At 43.4% G+C, this 24946-nt stretch overlaps 1 protein-coding gene across 1 annotated transcript in view; it reads left to right on the forward strand.

Annotated features, from left to right (window-relative positions):
* The first annotated feature begins 1231 nt into the window (after positions 1-1231).
* LOC124796298 (E3 ubiquitin-protein ligase Praja-1-like) overlaps positions 1232-24946 on the forward strand; it is a 35474-nt gene continuing 11759 nt past the window's right edge. The window contains exon 1 of the mRNA XM_047260419.1: positions 1232-1412. Coding sequence (XP_047116375.1) covers positions 1410-1412 — 3 coding nt within the window. The 5' untranslated portion in view covers positions 1232-1409. The remainder of the gene's footprint in view (positions 1413-24946) is intronic.

Raw genomic sequence — 24946 nt, forward strand, 5'->3', positions numbered from 1 at the left:
CAATAGGCGAGACCAAGTAAACAAAATTATTTGGTGTCTTTGGAGTGCTTAGGTAATCCGTGAGAATGGAAACAAACTCGTGACACTTATCACCAGCGGCTGCGATAACTAATGACGGGCCAGTTTTCTAATGTGCGCATCTAAGATGAAAGTTGGTGGTAGGGCAGGAAAGAGCAACATCGTACACTTTGAAAGCCATCAGATTTATTTATGGATAAGTTAGGAACAGAATGAACGCTTTAACATCGTAATATATTTACCTATTAATAAATGCCAGTTCTCAAACTGGTTAATTACAGATTTTCCTGTACTATACCCCGAAAGCTACATACACACTTTGTTCTGAACAGAGTACTGTGGTCTTCCGTTGTAGGACAATCTTTATAGACCTATTTGCGACATTAATCGGATTCGTTTCAATTTATGCTAAGAACCGCTCATACTTTCACCAGCTAAGGTTTCATAGTAACAAATATATCGGCTACGTTTTGGTTCACACAAGAGCCTGGGAACAACAGACGCAAGTATTTAAATTGAAGGCTCCCGAATGAAGTAACTTCTGCTACCTGAACCTGAGCATAATAGAGGTCACGTGGTGCAACTGAGATAAAAATTAATTGTATTGTTATCAGTCTGGGAATCATGTCCATATCGACTCAGGCGTGTATTAATAAGTAGTTTGTAACTTGTAAAAAGCATCAGCAAATAATTTTCATAGTGAAAATGTAGTTATTTTATGAGAATCAGAATAAAAAGCGACAAAAGCCGAGTACTTTATCTTCTTGAAGTACCGGAAAGAAATGAAGGAAGACTCTCATGTTGGCATGCCTGAAAGACGCTTATTTTGGGGTCATGTGTCATTCCACTAATCAAAGAAGAAAACAAGTAGTACTGTTGATTAGCAGGTAGGAAGTAAGTGTCACAATAGTTTTACATATACAATAGTTCACGATTTCATGGGTTGCCTTTTAATTTGACTTGGGCATAGATTCATTATATTAAATGATTCATGTTTCGACGTGCATCACAGGAGTAATTTAAAAAAATATTTAAACTGACGATATTAGGATTGAGGTGTTAATGTTGGGATTATTATAGAGCTTTTACTATCTTTAAATATGTCCTCCTCGTGTACATACAATATTCTTTTCTGTCGGCACTTCTTACATCAGTGGCGTGAAGATAATAGCGTATAAAATTTGTTTTGTCGGAAAGAACGAAGAAAAGACATCATTAATAGTGAATGCCTTTATTTATGTATAAAGGGGCAAGGCCTTGTACTATTTATTCATATAACTTCACCTACCTGTGGTGGGGATAAGTTCCGGCGGTACATCCAATAACAAGGAAGTATAGGCTAGTTGATATGAAATTAGGTCATTGACAAGCAGTGCATTATCACCAGCACCATGGTAAGTATCATCCATACAGAAACGTTACGTTTAGAAGGTAAAGTTACAGAATAAAAGGCAATTTATCAAGATATTTTAAAAGTTTTTCTTACACAATAAGACTTAAATTGTAATTTTTTGTACATGAGCTGCCATTTCAGAATATCAAAGTTGTTTTCTAAATACTTGACATTGCTAATATCTAAAGTACTGCATTATGATTTTTCACGAAGAGAATTGTATGAATTTATATAACACTCCTGAGATGTAGTATTTTTTATTGATCCTGTCACTTACAAAAGTAGCATAAGACATTCAGCAAGTCATTTTGTATGTATAAAGGCAAAAGTGATTTATGTGCACACATATTTAAAATTACTGCTAATACGCTTCTTCATACAATTAAATATTCTTCAGTGGAGTAAAAGAAGTGATGCTGTAAATATGATTTTAAAGATTTTCCAAGGATTTGGGCTTTAATATTTGCTTTTATGTTTTTGGGAAGTTTGTCATAAACTGTAACTTTCAAAATGAAACTATTGTTTTAGCATGGGGATATCCTGATGTGGGTCATTTGAAGTTGCCTGGTAAAGTGGTCATAAATATGTCTTTATTTGTAAATCTGATGTCTTTACTTATCAGATTTCTTTTAAAGACCATAAGGGTTTCCAGAATACAGATACATGGTGAAGGAGGGTCTATAGGGTTGCGTCCAAATGTGATTCTAATAGCTCTTTCTTGCAGGTTGACTGTGCTGATAGATGCTTTAGAGTTTTCCCAAAATGTGACCCTTTCAGATGAGAATGAAAGTAGGTGTGATATGCAGTCTTTACTATTTTCTCTGTGCAGCACGATTTTAGTGAGCAAAGAAGGTGACATGCCTTGTTCAATTTTGCGTCAAGATATTGTAATAAATAAATAAAATAAAACATATGGTTATCCCATTTTACATTGCTTTGCACCCATAATCTAAGCTTTCCAAAATAAAATGTAATTTATTGGCTATTCCAAATTTCATTCTTATCAGCAGTGACAGACTGGTTAGACGGGTCAAACTTGTTTCTAATTAAGTTTTCTGGCCCAAGAAACAGACACTCATGATCGAAAAATAGTCAGAATGGCTTCAAATTCTTTTATGACAATTGTTACCTCATGTCTCTAATAGATAATATTAAACTCCACTCAGTATGCAAATGAAACTATCATGTCTTAAATTGTGCATAATGTTAGAGAACTACACACTTACAGCCAAGAATGTAAGATAATTTTTAAATCAATAGTACCCACCTACCACTGAACGATAAAGATACTGCCAAAGGGTGCTTATTATACAACAGATTACCAGGCAGTTTCAAAAATGTAAAAGCACTTCCCATCTTCAAAAGAAAACTATGAGAGTGCTTTTAAACGGCATGTTTGTACAGTTTTAAGGAATATTTTGAGACTATCCCAAAAGATCTTCAAGGACTTTGTAGTACTAAGGCATTACCCTGAGACGTGTGCTTCATACAGGGTGTCTCGGGAGGATTGCGTAGTATTCAGGAATATGACAGAAACACGCATTTGAAGCAAAAATAATCACACAGACACAAGCCCTATTTCAAGTGGTGTCCAAGGTAGAACACATTTAATGTACATTTGTTTTTGGGCTAGTGGCACATGTGCTTCTTACGCACCCAGTTTTTGGCAAATTCATTTGTTGACTACCTTGAGGGAATTCATTTGGCCACACAGACTGCAATGTACTTCCAGAATGATGAAGCCCCTCCACATTTTACCAGATGTGTGAGGGAACATCTCTACTGCATTCACTCTAATCACTGGACTGGTCATGATAGTACAGTTAACTGGCCACCAAAGTCACAGAACATTACACCATTATGTTTTTGTTTATGCAATTGGATGAACTCTTAAGGTGTACAAACAAATCGTGAACATGTAGATGAACTGTATGGTCGCATCATAGATGCCCTTACTAGGGAACAGTGGAGGCACTCAGATAATCAACACAGCATATTCTTCCAAGAATACACAAATGCATTGCAGTTGGCGGTAGGATACTGGAACATTTGTTGTTAACTGCACAATGGCCATAATGTAATGTGATGTGTGCAATCATGCTTAAAGGTGAATGTGTTAAAATACGTATTTTTGAATTGATACTTTGTAAAATGCATTTTGTAAAGTGTAAGACTGTTGTACATGTGTACGTATGTAAACCTGACAGTATGTTGATTGCTACAGAAAATAAGCAACAATGTACATTAAATGTATTCTGTCTTGGAAACCTTTCAGAATGGGGCATACGTTACATGAAGTTTTATTCTTCAAATGGTTGTCCCTTTCATATCCGTGAATGTTGATTATTACTCCTGGGACGTGCTGTGTACTGCCAATGAAAAGTACACATGAAATTTTAATGAGCATTGTAGCAGAAAATGAAATTAGGTGACCCTACCTGGTTTTTAAGGCAGTTTTCCATCTGCCTTGGTGAATGCGGGCTGGTTCCCCTAATTCCGCCTCAGTTACACTATGTCAGCAATTCCTGCGCAAACACTTTCTCCATGTGCGTGTACACCGTAATTACTCTACCACACGAACATTGGGGTTACACTCGTCTGGTGTGAAACGTTCCCGTGCTTGTGTGTGTGTGTGTGTGTGTGTGTGTGTGTGTGTGTGTGTGTGTGTGTGTGTGTGTGTGTGTGCTTCCATTTTGGTTTTCCTAGTTAATTTTGTAGTAAATTTCAGAGTTGCCTCCTTGAAACGTACAGAAAGTTTTCTATCGCATGTTTTCCGTGTCCAAGTTTCTGCTCAATCTCCAATGTCCTCATCGAAAACCCCCTAACCAACCTTCATTTTCTTCATGATCAGCAAACAGAATGTACCAAGTCAACACTAAAGAGTACATGAATTGGTTTTTAGGCTGTAGTACTTTATTCACTTTAGAAATGATATAAGAGAATTTAATCAGATTTAATTAACAGTGTGAGCCATTGGTATATTCTTTGAAGTATGGTGTCATATATTATGTAGATGGTATCTTAAATGTATTGGTATGTTTAATTTGTGATAACTTTGATCATGTTGTAAACTAAATCGAAATGTGACAGTTTGTGAGTTGAAGAAGTCAAATAATGTTGTGGCAATAGTTTTTACATATATATTCATTGCATTGTGTGGAACCGGGGACCTAGAAACAATGGAGAGGCTTTGTCCTCGCTGTAGCCCTCTGTGGTACACAAGAGGCTACAGCAGTGCAGTTCGGCCCCCAGTGTACACACACACACACACACACACACACACACACACACACACACACACAAGCACGGGAACGTTTCACACCAGACGAGTGTAACCCCAATGTTCGTGTGGTAGAGTAATTACGGTGTACACGCACATGGAGAAAGTGTTTGCGCAGGAATTGCTGACATAGTGTAACTGAGGCGGAATTAGGGGAACCAGCCCGCATTCACCAAGGCAGATGGAAAACTGCCTTAAAAACCATCCACAGGCTGGCCGGCACACCGGACCTTGACACTAATCTACTGGGCGGATTCGTGCTGGGGACCGACACGCCTTCCCGCCTGGAAAGCAGTGCGTTAGACTGCACGGCTAACTGGACGGGCGCACATTCCATACTTAAATTTGTTTTTAATCAAAATCTGTATCATCTCTGATTTTTTAGAGTTTTAAATATATTTTAAGGTGTTATTAACAGGAACATTATTAGCTCACAATATCTTGTTCCCACAAAGGTTCCGTTAGTGCATCTTATTTTTTTAATGTCAAAACCACTCCCAAAACCCTGAATGACTCATAATAACCAGATACTGACAACCACTCTTATCTTCTATTTGTCATAGAAGTACTTTGTCCTCAATCCTGCATAGATATTTGTGGCGTGCACACTAACCAGTTTTGTCTGATCTTAGCTGTCTTTATCCCAATGTGTTTTCATGGTAGTGACCAGTGTGATGGCTTCATGAAAATCTGTAAATATTAAAAGTTGTGTAATATCAATAATAATTCAGGTTTTACAGCTGTTAAACATTTATAAATAGTGGCCATTAACTTTTATTTTTGGTTGTTAAACTGTAACCTTCCTTTGTGATTCTGTATTGGCAGCTGCAAAATCATATCCTCAAGTTGTCTTTCCTGGCATTCCCCATGACTCTGTTGCACATACAATTCTCATGTTTGCTGCCAGATAACGGTGTGCGAGTCCCACAACATTGCTGTGAAGCAAGTTACTCCTCTTCAGGAGTTTATAGTTGTTATCCTACTGCTACAAGGTGGTGATTGCAATCTTGTAACAGGCAGTACCGTAACCAAATGAAGATCTTGAACAGTCCCTTCAAAGAAGTCTTATGTGAAATTACGCAGTGTCAGTTTGGGGGGGGGGGGGGGGGGGTACAAACTTGAAAAGTGTATTTACATTACATCTATTTTGTAGCATTCATGAGCTGGGTATCAAAAGCTGCATACCAGTTTTCATGGGTAAGAGAAGATTGCTGTCCCCTTCAGTAAAACTTTTTAACAGAGGCAGCCTTATTTGCACTTGTTACCAGCATTATCTTATTTCATATCCTTAAGTGTGAAATTATAGAATGATTACATTTTTGCCTTTTGTGGTTTACAGATGCAAAGCCATTTGAGTTCATCTCCCACTACATCAGCCTTCAATTATGTCACACCGACATATCCAAAGCTTATCTATATTCTTTTTATCTTGTAGAATCTCACACTGACATCTCAAAATTTAGGTCATAAACATGTATATTAATGTCACTGGATAACATGCTAAGACTCAAACTACCAGCATTTTGAAACTGAATTTTTGTTACATGGTCATGGGCATCAGATTGCTGGCATGGTTCCTACCATCCGTTTCAGCCTTGTCAAATCTGTCTGGACTTGATTGTCTTTTATAACTCCTAGTATTGCCCTTATGACTTAATAGTAAGTGATTTCTTTCTATCAATTTTGATGTCACTATGATTACGAAAATTCATTCACTTAATTGAAAAAAGGACTGGGGATTTGGGGATTATATTCTCCGCCACTCTGTCATTCCAAAATGTAATAAAGGATTGATATTTTTTTTTATTTTTTTTTTTGGCTAACTCATCAACCCAAGCTAAAGTTTTCAGGGTTGAAACATGTATAATAAATTATTGGTACAGTGAGCTCAAGAACATCCTGAAGAAGCCTGTTTAGAGAACTAGGGATATTAACTCAATGCTTTACAATATATTAATCCATTAGTTAAATTTGTCATAAAAATCTTTTTCCCCAAACCAACAGCTCAGTTAATGGAATCACTACTAGAAATAAGAATAATCTTCACAAAGATCATTATTCGAGAACACACATTTTTACTAATTTGCCAGCCGCCATAAAAAGTGTAACTGCCAATGAAGTTTGGTTTAAGAGGAACATAAAGTATTTTACTCTCTCTCTCTCTCTCTCTCTCTCTCTCTCTCTCTCTCTCTCTCTCTCTCTCTCTCTCTCTCTCTCTCTTTCCCCCCCCCTCTCCCCCTCCCACCCACTCTCTCTCGCTCCCCCTCCCACTCTCTCTCGCTCCCCCTCCCCCTCCCTCCCTCCCACACTCTCTCTCTCCCCCTCCCCACACTGTCTCCATCTCCCCCCCCCCCCCCATGTCCATTTCCCCTCCTGCCTCTCACTGTCATTTTTCTTCCACTTTTTTGTCCACCTCATCCTCTCCCCATCTGTCACCATCCATTTTTATCTCATCTCTGCTTCTATGTGCCCAGCCCTATATACAGCTTGTGCGAAACAAGTCAATAAAAACGTGCCTGTTGTGCAGCATAGCCTAACATTAGGGACTGTAAAACTGGTTCTTGTTCCTGATGTCTAGGCTATCATGCAAAGCAGTTCAGTAAGGCAGGCTAATGCTATTCCCACACTACATACACACTTGTTGTGCAGGGGCTGAAGAAACAATTTTTTGCCTGTATTTCCACTGCTATTGAAGCTAGAAGGTTACAAATATCGCACTCCTGAGGCTTTTGAAGTTTGTGCGTGTGTGCGTGCGCGCGCGCCAAATTTGACTAAAATTGATACAGGGATTTGGAAGGAGATCCTGGACATGCATCTGTACAGTCTGCTTTATACAACCTGAAATGTTATAGCTGGCCTTCATGAACCATTGGTGGAATTTCCATATTATCTTGCTCACTATGCAAACTGTTAATGCTACATAAAGAATGAACAGGACCTTTTGTAGGATTTTTTTGTAATGGGATATGTTTTCGCTACAAGCCGTAGTTTGTGTTATTAAAGAAAAACGTACAAAAGTGACATTTAAACACACCCCAACTCCCACATTCTGCTGTCACTGGTCAGGATTTCTAGTATGTTGTTCATGGCACTCCCTCCTGCCACTGTACAAATATTTGCAACTTCTCAAATTATTTTCACATTCAGTCTTGCTCACCTTTATTGACTGGCCTTATTGTGCCGCCACCTTAGTCGAGCAGTTAGAAATTGTAAAATTGACATTTGTGTAAAATCCAGGATGTAATGTAACAGCCCAATCAGTAGAGTCAAAAAACAGTTGACTGTCGGGAATATTTTGTATTATCAGAAATTTTTGTACAGTGTTAGCAGGGAGTACCACAAACATACTAGACATCATGACTGGTGAAGGGAGTGCATTGGAAGGTCACTTCTGTACATTTTTCTTGAATAACTCAAGAGTCTCCAGTAGAAACATATCCCAGTTCAAAATTTAACATCAAACTTGCTACAAAAAGGTCTTACTAATTTTTTTCTGTAGGACTAATAATTTGCACATTGCCAGCAAGAATGTAAGAAAATCTCGTGCATGGTTATGAAGGCTAGCCATAACATTGTGTACAGCATAAAATGACAGCAGTAGGGGCAGCTGAATCATCCTGTATATATTAGCCTTTTCTGCGAGGTTTCACCCACATACGTATTTGACATGTATATTGCATACACCATCTCCTTCCACCTGCTTCTGCCAATATTCTTCTTCCCCTTCTCTCCTTGTCTGCCTCGTCCTCCCTCTTCTCCCTGTCCCTCTCCTCCTGCTCCCCTCTCCATGTATCACCTCCTTCAGACCTCACATTAACTTATCCCCTCCTATCTACTCTCCCTGTCTGTCTCCAGGTCTCCTCTTCCTATTTGTCTTCTTCCCTCCCTCTCTGCCACTATCCTTCCCCCTCTCCCTGTCCATCTCCTCCACTCCCTCACTCTGTCACACCCTCCTGCCTCTTCTCTCTATCTCCTCCTGCCCCACCTTCCCATTATCGCCCCCCTCCTGCTCCTCTCTCTATCCATTCCCCGGCTGTCCATTCCAATCTTCAACCAGCTGTGTCCATCTACATGTGTAACCTGAGCCCAACAGATCGATGAAGTAGGTCAATACTACTCTCACAATGGACTTCAAAAACCATTTATTGCCCCCTGAGGTGTAGGCTGCTCAGCAATGCAGGTCAGTAAGGTAGGCCAATATTATTCCCACACAAGACACTTGTCATACAGAGCAGCCTATATGGCAGGGGCTAAAAAAAGGTGGCTTTGACCTTCTCTCTGCCCTTTACTGAAGCTAGGCTGCTGTAGTGCCCACATTTCCGATACTCATGAAGTTTGCTGTTCGTAAGCCACATTTGGTTGAAATCAGTCCAGTTTGGGAAGAGGTCCCAAATGTACACACATAAATACACTCTGCTTTATTTATAAACAGGCAAAACTCTCTCTCTCTCTCTCTCTCTCTCTCTCTCTCTCTCTCTCTCTCTCTCTCTCTCTCTCTCGACCCCCCTGCGGGTCTGGGGTAAGAATAGGCCCGAGGTATTCCTGCCTGTCGTAAGAGGCAACTAAAAGGAGTTTCAACAATTTCGGTCTTCAATGTGATGGTCCCCATTGGGGTTTGAACTCCATTTTTCAAAATTCTACAGAAGTACGAGCCTTTTGGGGAAGGACACCCTACGTGGTGTATCACCGGTCCTCAGTGCACTAAGATCTTGGCACTCATCATCGTAACGGTGTCGTAACTGCACCCACTGTTCATCAATTTGTGTCTAAACACATGATGGGTTGCACAAGTTACGCCCATAGTGCATCCCCATCTGCACCTACGATCATGACGGACTTTCCATGGCACCCGAAATCCAGCACGGTGGCCAGCCCATTGTGGTGGGGTCATCATGTACCCTCTAGGTTGTAGCCCCCTGACAACACAGGGATCGTACTGCCGATACCTGAGCTGCACCCTCCCCACATTAGCCAAGGTGCCCGTCTACCTGGGGCATCAGGACTCCCGGCAATGGTCATCCTGCCAGGTGGCCCTTGCTGAGGCTGGGTGGCGCCCGTGGGGAGAGCCCCTGGTCGGAGTGGGTGGTATCTGGGTGGATGTTTCGCAGATGAAATGTCAACATGCATCAGGTCACTCTGCGGCCACGTCTTCTAAGAGGAAAGGTTCTGTCTCTGGTTCTGGTACTTCCGCCTTTTCCCCCTTGGCCACTCCCTGAGAGGAAGGACAGGTCTGCCAGCTTGGGGCGAAATACTTCCCCCACTATTTAATCTGTTCTCTGACCGATGGGGGGACGTTCACCACCTCCAAGCCCATGTTCTTTGTACAGTATATCGAGAATATCTTTGGAGAAATCGAGGCTCTTAGTAAAATGCGTTCAGGGTCCATTCTCATAAAGACCACCTCCGCTACACAGTCAGCGGCGCTCCAGGCATGCGGCCCTCTAGGGGACATCCCAGTGTCCATTGTCCCACATCTGGCGCTCAATAGGACGCAGGGGATTATTTTCCATCTGGACCTCTTGCTGCAATCTGATGAGGAGCTCAGAGCCAACCAGAAGCGCCGTGGCGTGCATTTTGTCCGGCGAGTCCAGCACGGCCCCAAAGACCGTCGCGTCGACACTGAGGCCATTATCCTCACCTTCGAGGGGGATGTTCTCCCCGAGAAGGTAAAGGTGATGTGCTACCGTTGCGACGTGCGACCTTACGACCCGCCTCCTATGTGATGCTTTCGATGTTTGCGCTTTGGGCACATGTCGTCACGGTGTCAAGCTGAGCCCCTTTGTGGCGATTGTGGACGTCCTCTTCGTGAGGGACATACATGCACCCCACCAACTTGGTGTGTCAATTGTCCTGGCCTCCACTCACCTAAAACTTTCGACTGCCCCGCATATCAGAAGGAGAAGAAGATACAAGAATTGAAAACCTCGGACTGTCTGTCTTATTCTGAGGCCAGGAAGAAATATGACTGCCCCCATCCCGTGATGTTGACAACGTCGTTTACTTCGGTCGTGTCCACACCTTCCGCAGAATCTTCACCCCTATCCTGTCCCCCTTCCACTTCCTCACCCCATCCGGGGTCTATGCCTCCGCCTCCCAAATCCCTCCCTTCCAAATCCTCCTCCCTTGCGGCCCCTGCCTCCTTTGCCCCAGGGGCCACCCTCCTCCCCCCTCCCCCTCCTCCCCCTCCCCCTCCTCCCCCTCCCCCCTCCCCCTCCTCCCCCCTCCCCCTCCTCCCCCCTCCCCCTCCTCCCCCCTCCCCCTCCTCCCCCCTCCCCCTCCTCCCCCTCCTCCCCCCTCCCCCTCCTCCCCCCTCCCCCTCCTCCCCCCTCCCCCTCCTCCCCCCTCCCCCTCCTCCCCCCTCCCCCTCCTCCCCCCTCCCCCTCCTCCCCCCTCCCCCTCCTCCCCCCTCCCCCTCCTCCCCCCTCCCCCTCCTCCCCCCTCTCCCTCCTCCCCCCTCCTCCCTCCTACCCCTCCCCCTTCCCCCTTCCCCTCCCCCTCCTACCCCTCTGCTCTTGACCACCTTGTGACCTTCATCATGAACAACTTTTTGCGAAAGCGCCAAACAGTAGCTGTGTTCTTTGATTTGGAGAAGGCTTACGATACCTGTTGGAGAGCAGGTATCCTCCGCACTATGCACAGGTGGGGCCTACATGGCCACCTGCCCCTTTCTATTGATTGATTTTTAACAGATCGAATGTTCAGGGTACGTGTGGGTTCCGTATTGTCTGACGTCTTCCTCCAGGAGAACGGAGTGCCTCAGGGCTCCGTTTTGAGCGTAGCCCTTTTTGCCATAGAGATCAATCCAATTATGGATTGCATTCCACCTAACGTCTCAGGCTCTCTTTTCGTCGATGACTTCGCGATCTACTGCAGTGCCCAGAGAACATGCCTCCTGCAGTGCTGCCTTCAGCGTTGTCTTGAACGCCTATACTCATGGAGTGTGGCTAATGGCTTCCGGTTCTCTGAAGAGAAGACGGTTTGCATCAACTTTTGGCGCTATAAAGCATTCCTTCCACCATCCTTACATCTCGGTCCCATTGTTCTCCCATTCGTGGAGACAATGAAGTTTTTAGGGCTCACATTGGACAGGAAACATTGGTCTCCGCATGTCTCTTATTTGGCTGCCCGTTGTACATGTTCCCTTAATGTCCTCTGTGTTCTTAGTGGTTCATCTTGGGGACCAGATCGCACTGTCCGGCTTCACTTATATTGGTCCATAGTCCGATCAAAGCTGGATTATGGGAGCCTCGTCTACTCGTCTGCTCGGCCATCCCTCTTACACCGTCTCAACTCCATCCATCATCGGGGGTTATGTCTTGTGACCAGAGCATTCTATACTAGTCCCGTCGAGAGTCTTTATGCTGAAGCTGCTGAATTACCATTGACCTACTGGCGCGACGTACTACTTTGTCAGTACGCCTGCCAGCTGTTGTCAATGCCCGACCACCCCTCTTATCAGTCCTTCTTCGCCGATTCTCTCGACCATCAGTATGGGTTGTATGTGCCTGCCTTGTTGCCCCCTGGAGTCCGCTTTCGTCGCCTGCTTCGACAATTGGATTTTGCCCTCCCTACCATCTTCAGAGAGGGCGAGAGCCCGACACCACCTTGGCTCCAGGCTCCGGTTCACATTCATCTTGACCTCAGCTCGCTCCTGAAGGAGGGTACTCTGGATGCAGTGTATTGCTCACGGTTTGTCGAACTTCATGCGCGATTTGTCAGTAACACCTTTATTTACACTGATGGCTCCAAAACGGACGATGGTGTCGGACGTCACCTTTAAATACCGGCTCCTTGACCAGTGTTCCAACTTTACGGCTGAGCTTTTTGCTCTCAATCAGGTCGTTCAGTATGTCCGCCGCCACCGCCATTCTCCGTATGTACTCTGCTCTTCAGAGCTTTGGAGCTCCATATCCGGTCCATCCCTTGGTGCAACAGATCCAGCAATCCCTCCATTCTTTTGCTGATGATGGCTCTCCTGTTAGCTTTATGTGGGTTCCAGGCCATGTAGGAGTGCCAGGGAATGAGGCTGCTGCTGATGGTGCGGTTAAGGCTGCAGTCCTCCTGCCTCGGCCAGCCTCCCTTTGTGTCCCATCGTCTGACATTAGTGGGGTTGTTTGTAAGAGGCTTGTGTCATTATGGTGAGATACTTGGTCGTCACTTCAAGAAAATAAGCTCTGGGCCATAAATCCATTTCCAACAGCTTGGACAACTTCCTCCTGACCATCTCGGCGAGAGGAGGTCCTTTTGGCCAGGTTGCGGATTGGGCATTGCCGGTTTAGCCACCGCTACCTGCTATCCGGTGACCCCCACCCTGCAGTGCCCTTGTGGTCATGCATTGACAGTGCGCCATGTTTTATTGTCGTGTCCCCGTTTTAATCAATCTCGTGTTGTCCCGTCTCTGCCATCTACTTTACAGGAAATTTTAGATGATGACGCTCGAGCAGCTGCTCGTGTTCTTCGTTAACTCTTTTATTTTATCTGCGTCTTTGTAAGAACTTCCTGGTGTCTCCCCTCCCCCTCCCCCTTGAGTTTTACCAGATTATATGTGCACTTACATTTGTGACTGGGCGCTAATGACCTCAGTAGTTGAGCGCCCTAAACACCCCCCCCCCCCCCCCCCCAGAAAAAATCTCTCTCTCGACACATCATACAGCTTTCCATCCTTCACTACATGGTCCTCATTGTTGCGTTTGATCTACCATTCTTATTCCAAACAGAAGTGCGGATCATGCAGGGTATGTTGCCCAGCATGGTGTACATTCCACCTTTCGCGCCTTTCTGTCTTTGCACCCTTCCTTTCTGGCAATAGTAGTACATGTCCAAACCCAACACAGTAGTCGTCTGATCGTCGACTGGGTGAGGGGGTCATCTGTTACCTGCACAGTGGTGGTATCCTGACCAAGCATGGACTCCATTATTGGTGCCTTTGCTGGGAACTACCTGTGTATGACAAGAAGTATGTGCCCATCATGTCTGGGGCCCGGGGACTCTGGGCGATGTCATGGGAGGAATGTAGAACTAAGAAACAAAGGCAGAAATACTCCCCACAATACTGAATTTTCTCTAGGACTGGCAGGACTCCTTTTTGTCACAAAGTCATTATTCTTTGTCAAACACCCTGAGGACAGGTTTTGGGAAGTAGCAATGATTCCGAAAATGGAAAGTGGTTCAGATCTGATTAAAAGGGCACCTCTTACTCAATCACAACACTGTTCACATGTGACAAGCTGGGTGACATTCCTGTAACTATCAGCCCCGTAACAGTCGTAATACGGTACAGGATATCTTATTTCTCCGCGACATCCTTTTACAGACCGATGACAAGTTACATGCCAGGTCATACCAGTGGGGGTGCGCATTTTGTCCATTGTATCCAGTGGGGACAATGGGGTTGATATTGGTGCCGTCATATTGGTCTCTTAAGACAACTCCTGTGTGAAAAGGTAAAGTTGATGATGTATCGATGTGATGTGAAACTATGTTTCTCCTCCCATGCGGTGCTTCAAGTGCATGAGATTCGGGCACCTGACTTTGCATTGCAACGTCAGTCTTATCTGTAGGGATTGTGGCTGGCAGTTGCACACTAATGCTCCTTGTGCCCCTTCCCTTTTTGTGTCAAGTGCAGGGAGTGCCTTTCGCTCTGTTCACCAGACTGCACCATCTTCCTAAGAGAAAAGATACTGTTGACCAACTCAGTTACCATGAGACAAAAAGAAATATGAACATCTGTATCGTGTACATATAAAGATGAAGATTGCTATGGCTGTGAAGATTTCATTCTTTCTGGTGACTATACCCTTGCCGTCATGCCTTCTATGTTGCGCCCTCAAGGCTGCTCGATTACACTTACTCCCCTGCTAGTTGCTGGCCCTACTCCTACTGTTTCCCCCACTCCCACTTTGGGAGCATTGATTCTCCATCCACAGAGGATGTCAATCCCCAACCCCCAGCCAGAGAAGCTATACCCTCCTCCACTACCTCTCACCAGGACAGGATCCCTCAGGATGTTTCCTTCCCAGCATTCTGCTGATCTGCAACCAGATACGAATCAGGGGTGAAGGAGCTACAGGTTGCTGGTCTTAGGACTTTGCATTTCTTCTTGTCCCAGTAACAAGAGCAAATAAGATGCCAGGGGCACTGAAATCCTCCAAGAAGAAGATGCACAGAAAGAAGACCTCCAAGATGGTGGAGGTTCTGATGATCCTAATGTCACTGGAGCCTTTATGTTCTGGCTCTGTATTCAGAGTAGAGTTCCTGGTGGTGCCTGTGGCATTGGATCCTCCTACACAACCTGATTCAGAACCAATGCATATTGATACCATATCCTCACAACCAGTGGCAGTAGGTGACTCTGCAGCACAGCCTGCATGCTTGTCTAAGCTAAGGTGTTTCTTGCACATTTCATCTGATTTCTGCATTGCACTCCAGGAAACTTTATTCCCAGCAACGTTGACCCCAACCCTCTATGGCTATAGTCTGCCAGTAAACTCAAGAGGGAGGGTGTGAGTGAGTGAGTGAGTGAGTGAGTGAGTGAGTCCACACTCTGCATACCCAGCTGCTTCACAAAGTAGTACTAGCCCTTCCCCAGTGAATACTTTAAATCAGTGGTGGCATGGGTGCAGGTATATCAGGGCAGCGTTTATTTTCAGATAAATGCATTAACACTACTCGAATACAGAAGAAAGCCCTCTTCCCAAACACAACATTATAGAGTAAATTAATTACATTAAGGCAGTAGCAGAAGTCATAGGTCAGGGTTCCTATATCTATTACAAATACAGAACCGAATGTCTGTTTATCTGAATGCATGTTCATCTACTATCTCCCACATTGATGGATATATTCCAATAGGATTTTAACACAGTATAGTGTAATTATACTATACAATTTAAGGCTCATTCTTGCATTGTTTATCTACATCTACATCTGTACTCTGCAATCCAACATGAGGTGCATGGCAGAGTGTATGTTCCATTGTACCAGTTATTGGGTCTCTTCCTGTTCCGTTCACGTAAGGAGTGTGGGAAGAATGATTGTTTGACTGCCTCTGTGCATGCAGAAATTATTCTGATCTCCACGATGCCTATGTGAGAAATACTTCTTAGGGTGTTGTTGTTTATTCCTAGAGTGATCATTGAAAGCCATTTCTTGAAACTTCGTTAATAGACTTCCTCAGAATAATTTTCGTCTATCTTCAAGAGTATTCCAGTTCAGTTCCTTCAGTATCTCTGTGACACTCTCCCATGGATTAAACAAACCTGTGACCATTTGTGCTGCCCTTGTCTGTATACATTCACTACATCCTGTTAGTCCTATTTGGTATGGGTCCCACGCACTTGAGCAATATCCTTTAATCCCACGAATGATTTGTAGGTTGTCTTCTGTGTAGATTGGTTGCATTTCCCCAGTATTATACCAATAAACCGAAGTCTACCACCTGCTTCACCCATGACTGAACTTGCGTGATTATCCCATTTCATATCCCTCCAAAGTGTTTCACCCAGGTATTTGTATGAGTAGCCATGGGAGACTGTTTTTTTTCCATTTTGTGAAGTGCAAAACTTTATATTTCTGAACATTTAAAGCAAGTTTCCGATCTCTGCACCATGTTGAAATCTTATCAAGATACGACTGAATATTTCTGTAACTTCTTTCAGATAGTACTTCGTTATTGATAACTGCATCATCTGCAAAAAGCCTCATTTTATTATTAATATTGTCTACAAGATCATTAATATCAAACATGAACAGCAAGGGTCCCAACACACTTCCCCGGGGCACACCCAGAGTTACTTCTACATTTGGTGTTAACTCTCCATCAAAGATAACATGTTGCTTCCTCCCTACCAAAAAGTTCCACATACAGTCACAAATTTCATTTGACATCCTATATGCTCGTACTTTTGACAATAAATGTAGGTGCTGTCCTGAGTCAGATGATTTTTGGAAATCGAGAAATAGAGCTTCTACTTGGTTTCCTTGATCCAAAGCTTTCAGTGTGTCATGTGATAAAAATGAGTTGGGTTTCACATGATTGTTTTCAAAATCCATGCTGGTTGGCTTTGAGGAGGTCATTCTGTTCAAGATACCTAATTATGCTTGAGCTCAGAATATGTTCAAAGATTCTACGACAAATTGATGTCAAGGATATTGGACGATAGTTTCATGGATCACTTCTACTCCCCTTCATATAGATTGGTGTGATCTGTGCCCCCCACCCATTGTATTTTTTTATTTTTTTTGGAATTGGGCATACTTTTTTGTTTAAGGGTTCTAAAGTAGATTATAGTTAAAACAGGGGCTAACGCAGTCACAAATTCAGTATAGAGTCTGACAGGGATGTCATTGGGCCCCGGAGTTCAGTTTTAACGATTTCAGCTGTTTCTCAGCAACACTGAGACTAATATCTATGTCACTTATCTTTTCAGTGGTACAATAATTAAATTGGGTCAGTACTCATGGGTTTTTCTTTGTAAAGGTTCATTTGAAAATGGACTTAAGCATTTCAGCTTTTGCTTTGCTACCATAAGTTTGTTTCTGTCTCATCCTTGGGTGACTTGACACTAATTTTGTGTCACCAACAGCTTTTACATATGACCAGAATTTATTTGGGTTTTGTGATGTTTGTGCGGCACTCAACTGCGCGGTCATCAGCCCCCGTACAAAGTCCCAATTTTTATGAAGTCCAGTTTTTACACAATCCAATCTACCCACTGTCACAGATGATGGTGATAACAATAACACAAACACCCGGTCCCCGGGCATAGAAAATCCCCAACCTGGCTGGGAATCGATTCCGGGTCCCCATGTTCCAGAGGCAAAAATGCTTGCCGCTAGACCATGAGCTACGGACAATTTGGGTTTTGTGAATGATCTTTCGACAATATTCTGCTATGTTAGTCATTGAAGACTTCACGTGTTGTTGTCTTGACAGCCAAACACACTTCATTCAGCATCTCTCGCTCTCTACTTTTATTTTACACCTATCATATAGTAGTCTCTGTTTCTTTAAAAGTTGCTTTACACTGACTGTATACTATAAAGAGTCCTTCCCATTGCAAAGTGTTCTGCTGGGTACATACATGTACAGTACATGGTCAGCTATTCTTCTATACTTGAAGATAGTTCCTCTACATACTCCTGTCCTGAGCTAAAAGTTTAAAGTTCCTCAGTGAGATATCACACTAGTACTTTCTTATCTAGTTCACTGAACATATAAATCTTTCTACTTGTTTGTCATGCTTTGTACTGTGACTAATACTTACTTCATTCATGGCTCTGAGCACTATGGGACTTAACATCTCTTATTTCATTCATCTTTTCAGTGGTACGAGGATTAAATTTGGGCAATTCTCCTGGTTTTCCGTTGTAAAGGAACATTTGAAAATGCATTTGAGCACTTCAGCTTTAGCTTTGCTACCCTTAATTGCAGTTTCTGTCTCATTTGCTAGGGATTGGACACTAACTTTGGTGCCACTAACAGCGTTTACATATGACCAGAATTTCTTTGGGTTCTGTGAAAGATCACTTGACAATATTGTGCTATTTGTAGTCATTGAAGGCATCACGCATTGCTGCCTTGACAGCCAAATGCATTTCATTCAGCATCTCTCTATCTATAGCCCAATGCTTTGTTTTACACCTGTTATACAGTAAACTCTATTTCTGTAGAAGTTTCATTGCAGTGACTGTATACCATGGAGGTTCCCTGCCATTATGAACTTTCTACTGGGTACATATCTATCCAGTGCATGGTTAACTATTCTTTTAAACTTGTGCCGGGGTTCTTCTGTGAGCTCCTGCCCTGTGCTGAAAGTTTAAAGTTCGTCATCAAGATATGACACTACTAGATTTTTTATCTAGTGTACTGAACATACATACATTTCTCTCTGCTTGTTTTAGTTGTCTTTTTTTTACTTTCATAAGAAGTAGATTTTTGACAAAGTTGTTGAAAAACCATAATCTTTCTACACAAGGAGTGATCAAAAGTGATGGTGATACACAATTTCTTAGTAGAATAATTTGCATGAGTGTTTTTTGACATTGTGTTGATAAACATTTCTGAAATTTTTGGTTGAACATTAGGCATCTTGGATGTTTAGTCTGCTGTTACCTGTTAAAAAGATTACACATGTTTTAGTAGTATCGGTGATCATTTATTTTGTATAAAAATGGATCAGGGCATTCGTATTAAATTTTGCTGTAAGAAAAATAAAGTGAATCAGACTATTAGAAATGTCAAATATTACTTTTGGTAAGTCTACTATGAGTAAAACAAGGGTTTACAAAAGTATACCAAAGGTGAAGGCCACAAAATGGGTCATAATAGGAGATGAAGTGTGATTTAATGGATATGTTGTTGAAACTAATGCTTAGTCATCACAGTCTGGATTGCAAAGACCAATAAATTCTCCGCAAGTGCAGTCAGATGTGAATGCTATGCTTGTCACAGTGTTCTTAAATTTTAACAGTATAGTGCACCAAGACTTCTTGCCAGAAGGTGAAACAATCAATAAGGAGTACTACTTAAAAATTCAACACATTATGCATGAAACAGTCCAAAGGGGAGAGAGGAAAAAAAAGAAAGGAAAAAAGTCCAGATTTGTGGCAGAATAATTCGTGGTTTCTGTACTATAATAATGCACCTGCTGACACTTCATTACGTTCCCAAAACAATACTGTACTGAAGCCTTTGATTCAATGTTCACTGATATGAATTGTTGTTCAAAAAAAAAAAAAAAAAAAAACTGAAAGGGCAGTCTTTTACAAACATAGATGAGATTAAAAATGCATCTCTGAGAGAACAGCTATTCCAAAGGCAGAGATCTAGAAGTGTTTCAGGACTAGAAAAAAGCACTGGAATATCTATAATATGTGATGTGAAATATTTTGGTGAGGATAACTTTGATGTAGATTAATAACCAAGCACAATACTTGTTCACCATTGCTGCTTCCGCAAGTATTATCCACGTTGGTGTCAATGCTATGACTCTGCCAACATTCTCTAAGGGTAATGTTGTTTGTTGTCCACCTAAGTTTCATTGATATAAAAGAATTTACTGTTTGCTCTCTTAATTTCCTTACTTGTATCAAGTATTTGCATCGCCAGTCAATTAAATTAGTTCTCTTCAGTAGAATGTTCCTTCTACTTGGAGAGATCTTTCAGGCAAATCCCATTTCATACAATGTCTTCTGTAAAATATCTGTCTGCCAAGGAAAATGGATTTTTTGTTTTACAGCAATAAGTAATTTGCTTAATGTTGGCACTGTTTTTATGTATGTGTGTGTGTGTTGAATTACTGATTTTTGGAAGCTGTTTACAGAGATGGGGTTTTTCCCAAATTTCTTAATGCTCTTTCCTTGCAATTGTCGTAAACCATGTGGTTTATTTTCGCATTCCATCCTGATGCGTCAAGTCGTCAGAAGGCTGAGTTTTGTATAAATTATAACCCTTTGATTGGGACTGGCAATATTAACCAGCAGTTCTTTTTGTCCCAACTCATTAATACAAGCTGAAATTGTGTTAGAGGTGATTGAACGCTCTTTATTCTGAAGGTACTGTACTTTGTGTTGTGAACATTTTTTTAAGATGTTGGACACTTATTCATCATTCTGAATAACTATCATCTGTAATGTGTATCTCCCTTCCGATGATTAAATGTCTGTGTTGTCTGATCTGATTTTTCAACTCCCCCACCCTTCTTCATTTTGGGCAACTTCAGTGATTGCATCCCTTTGTAGGGTGGAACTACGGCCACAGGCTGCAGTAGCTATTGAAACTTTGCTTGCAGAGCTCAATCTTTGTCCCATGAATACTGGTGCCCCCATGCACTTCAGTGTGGCATATGGCTGTTTTTTGGCCATTGACGTATCCATCTGCAGCCCTTTTTTTTTCCCTTCCATCTGTTGGAGAGTCCATGATTGACATGTGTGACACTGATCATTTTCAGATCGTCCTGTCCCTCTCTCAGCATCAGTTGCTTATGTGTTCACCAGAATGGGCCGCAAGAGTGCTGACTGGGATGCCTTTGCCTCTGCCATTGGCATTATCACCTTTCCACATTGAGTTATTGATGTGTCTGTCCAGAGCACAACCACAGACATTGTATCTGCACCAGACTTTGTGATCCCCTATTCCTTGGGATCCCTTTTTGGAAGACCATTGTAGACTTCAAAAATTGCCATGACCATTGTAGATTGGTTCTTGAATGACATAAGTTACCTCCATCGTAGGAGAACCTTATTGCCTTTGAATGGCTCTGTCTTCATGTCCGCCACCTAATAAAATGACAGAAACAAGAACGCTGGGAACAGTATATTACTACCATCAGACTGTGTAATACTCCTGTGCAAGTTTGGGAAAAGGTTCGAAGCCTCTATGGACACCAATCCCCCTACAGGTATATCTGGTGTCTCCTTGAAAGGCCACCTAATAAAATGACAGAAACAAGAACGCTGGGAACAGTATATTACTACCATCAGACTGTGTAATACTCCTGTGCAAGTTTGGGAAAAGGTTCGAAGCCTCTATGGACACCAATCCCCCTACAGGTATATCTGGTGTCTCCTTGAAAGGTGTCTACACTGGCCCAGATGCTGTCGCCAAACATTATGCTCATGCCTCTGCATGTAAGAATTGTGAGCATGCATTTAGTGTCCTCAAGCAGCAGGTAGAGCGAATGCACTTTATCTTCCACCAAATATCACCTGGAGCCACGTAATGCTCTGTTCAGTGCATGAGAATTCCCGAGCGCCCAAGCCCTTTGCCCTGAGATGGCTCTAGAAGCAGACCACATCCACAATCAAATGCACAAACACTTATCAGAGATTGCCAATGTCGTCTCGTTGCTGTTTGAAACTGTATCTGGAGGGAGGGTGAGTTCCCACCTCAGTGGCGAGAAGGTGTGATTGTCCCAATACTGGAAGAGGGTAAACACTTGTGTGAGATGGGCAGATATTGCCCAATTAGTCTCACTAATGTTCTCTAAAAGTTTCTGGAATGTATGGTGTGTCAGCAGCTGTGTTGGAAGTCTCAGGATCTTTTGACTCTGTCCTGGGGCCATTTTCACCAAGTTGTTCTATTGCTGACAGTTTGGTCTGTCATGAGTCTGGTATCCAGTCAGTTTTTCTCAGTGTTAGTGCTTTATCAATGTCTTTTTTGACTTGCAAAATGCTTATGACTTTGGGGCATGCTCCCGATGTTTGTTCAGAACTTGTTGCCACACCATAATTCCCAGGTTCAATTCGATGCTCCCCACAGTACAGTCCCCCCCCCCCCCCCTCCATACACAAGAGACTGGGGTCCCACAGTGCTCTATATTGTGTGTGCCTCTTTCTAGTAGCTGTCAGTGGTCTACAGTCAACCTCCTTGTATGCAGACAATTTCTGCATTCACTATTGCTCCTTGACTGTGGGTGTTGCTGAACGCTGATTGCAGGGTGCTATACAAAAGGTACAGTACTGGGCTCTTAAACATTGCTTGTGGTTTTCAGCCACAAAGATATGCATTGTGCACGTATATCATTGTCATAATGTCCATCCACAACCAGAACTCTACCTCAATGACCAACTGCTCATTGTGATGGAGTCTTACTGCTTTTTGGGACTGATCTTTAATGCTTGTTTGACTTGGTTTCACCATCTTTACCAGTTTAAGCTAACATGCTGGTCCCACCTTAATACTCTTTGCTGCCTCAGTAACAACAGTTATGTCTCATTGGCACTATTGCAGACTGCGCTACACTTTTTGCAGCTTTACAGAGCTTTGAACCTGTCCTGTCTTGATTATGGGAATCTAGCATATAGTTTGACGTTGCTTTCAGCATTGTGGATGCTGGAACCAATGTGTCATTGTGGGGTCCAATTCCCGGCAGGTGCCTTTCAGACCAGCCTTGTCAGGCAGCCTACTCACAGAGGCTGGGGTCCCTCCACCACAGAACAGGTGCCAACAACTGCTGCTCAGCTGTGCAATACACATTTGCCACTCCCTTTTTTCTGGTAAGGGGAGCCACCTCCCACAACAGAGGCCCAGGACTGGCATCACAAATGCAGTTCGCATACAGTATCTCCACTCTGAACTCCCAACTTCCCTCACTGTCACCTCTGGTCAAGGACCAATCGCATACACCCTCATGGTGTGTACCCCGCCCTCGTATCTACCTCGACCCATCCCATGGACTGAAATATTCTGTTGACCATGAGGTTTTTTGCCACGTATTCCTGGTCGTTTTCAAAGCATTTCTTGGTTCAGGAGTGGTATACACTGAGGGCTCTATGGTTGAAGGACAAACCAACTGTCCCTAGACACATTCAAGGTGCAGTGAACTAAGCTCCCTGCTGAACAGATGCAATGTATGCACTGCAGAAGAGATGGCCATTGCTTGAACCCTCAGCCGCCATTGTTCTTGCACCAGAAAGTTGTTCTTAATTGGTAGTGACTTCTTGAATAGTCTTCAGGCTGCTGACCTACCCTCAGCTGTTGGTTGTGACTATTCAGGATCTCCTTTCTGACCTCCTCCAACCTGGATGGTCCCCCCAGGGGGCCTAGCCACTCTTTGACAGGTTTGTGCTTGGCTACCACGGGGCTCCAGCCTTTGCAGCATTTTTTCCCGCCGTGCTGCGGGTCTATCTTCTTGCTATTCTTTTTCGCCTCCCTTGGGGAAAGTGTCTGGGATGTTATTGGGAATGTTCTGCATTGTCTATCGCTGATGTAAGAAATGTCTCACCTTTGTTTTTTCATTCCCTTCTTCTTTCTTTGTTTCCCTTCTCCTATTGTTCCTCCAATTTGGCATTTGAGGTTCCTCTTTTTCTTCTTCCTCCCTGTGCACTCCCGAAGGCCAGCCCACCCATCTGACGCATAACAGCTGACTGGGTAATGCGTAATTCCCAGCCCTGGGTCGACAGATTGGGTTCTCATGTACCCCCAGGTACAGGCCAGGCACAGGGATGGGGAATTGCCTGAGCTGCAACCTTACAAAAATGTTGATTGGTCCTTCCGTTAGGTGTTCAGGAGGAGTGACCTGAGGTCTGAACAATCACCGAAGGCAGGCGCGCCCCCTTGTGAAGGGGGCCCTCAGTTGGAAGGAGTGTGCCATCGGAGATGCTGGAAATCGTGTGGGATTTTCTTGCAATGAGTCAGTCAACTTCATAATCCACATCTGCGAAATGTAAACGTAATGAGGCTAATGATTCAGAGACCCTTCCTGCTGCACCACGGTTCCTCATGGTCTCATCTACTGAAGACGGTAAGTCCTTAACCATGACTAAATCTGTTTATTATTCATACAGGTGTTGATGCAATTGCCAGACCTGTGAAATCCTGCTTTGTTTACAGAATGGCACTTTGCTTTTAGAGACTACTTCTTATTCTCAAGCACAACTGCTTGCTGCCTCACTTCTCCACAGCTACCTTGCTCATGTCGAGGCTCATAGAACTATGAATTCTTCCCATGGTGTAATTTACACCACGCTGCTCAATGGTCTAACGGAGGCCAAAATCCAATCTCACCTCTTTGATCAGGGTGTCATTGCTGTCCATAGGGAAATGAAAAGGGTAGATTCCTCCTTAGTGTCCCCCCTCACTCTTTTTCTCATCTTTGAAAGAGTGGTGCTTCCGTCCAAGATCAAAGCAGGCTATGAAATTATCACAGTCCAGTCGCACATTCCGAACCTGATGCGCTGCTACCAGTGTCATCGTTTCAACCACACTAAAACGTCTTGATGACACCCAGCCAAATGTGTAACCTGTGGTAGCACAAAAGAGAGATTGTCCCCCTCCTTCTCCCCGCTGTACCAACTACAGTGGCAGCCATGCTACCACCTCTTGGGATTGTCCCATGTATCTTGATGAGCGGGTTGTCAAAGAGATCAGGGTAAAGTGAAAAGTGCCTTACCCAGTCGCTTGCAAGTGACTGTCTAGTCGCAAACCCAGTGTTCTCCCATCTAGCACCTATAGTTCTGTTCTTGTTACCCCCTCGCCACGTGAAGGCCATGGCCACACAGACTTACGACCTCCAATTCAGCTCTGAGGTTGTGAAATCGCCCAGTGTCAAGGTAGCATTGTCGTCTCCCCATCCAGCTGTGCAACAAGCCGTCAAACTCTCACCTCAAGGGGTGAAACCACCAGCTACACAACCAGTAGGGCGTAAAGGACAAAGGAATACTCCCATGAAGACTTCCTCTATCCCTCCAACCAAACAACTACAGAGTCTTCCTCTTACCGGAAATGCTCGAACAATCCACCAAAGGCAAACAGT

Source organism: Schistocerca piceifrons, chromosome 4 (assembly GCF_021461385.2).
Source record: "Schistocerca piceifrons isolate TAMUIC-IGC-003096 chromosome 4, iqSchPice1.1, whole genome shotgun sequence".
In the NCBI taxonomy this organism is placed as follows: Eukaryota; Metazoa; Arthropoda; class Insecta; order Orthoptera; family Acrididae; genus Schistocerca; species Schistocerca piceifrons.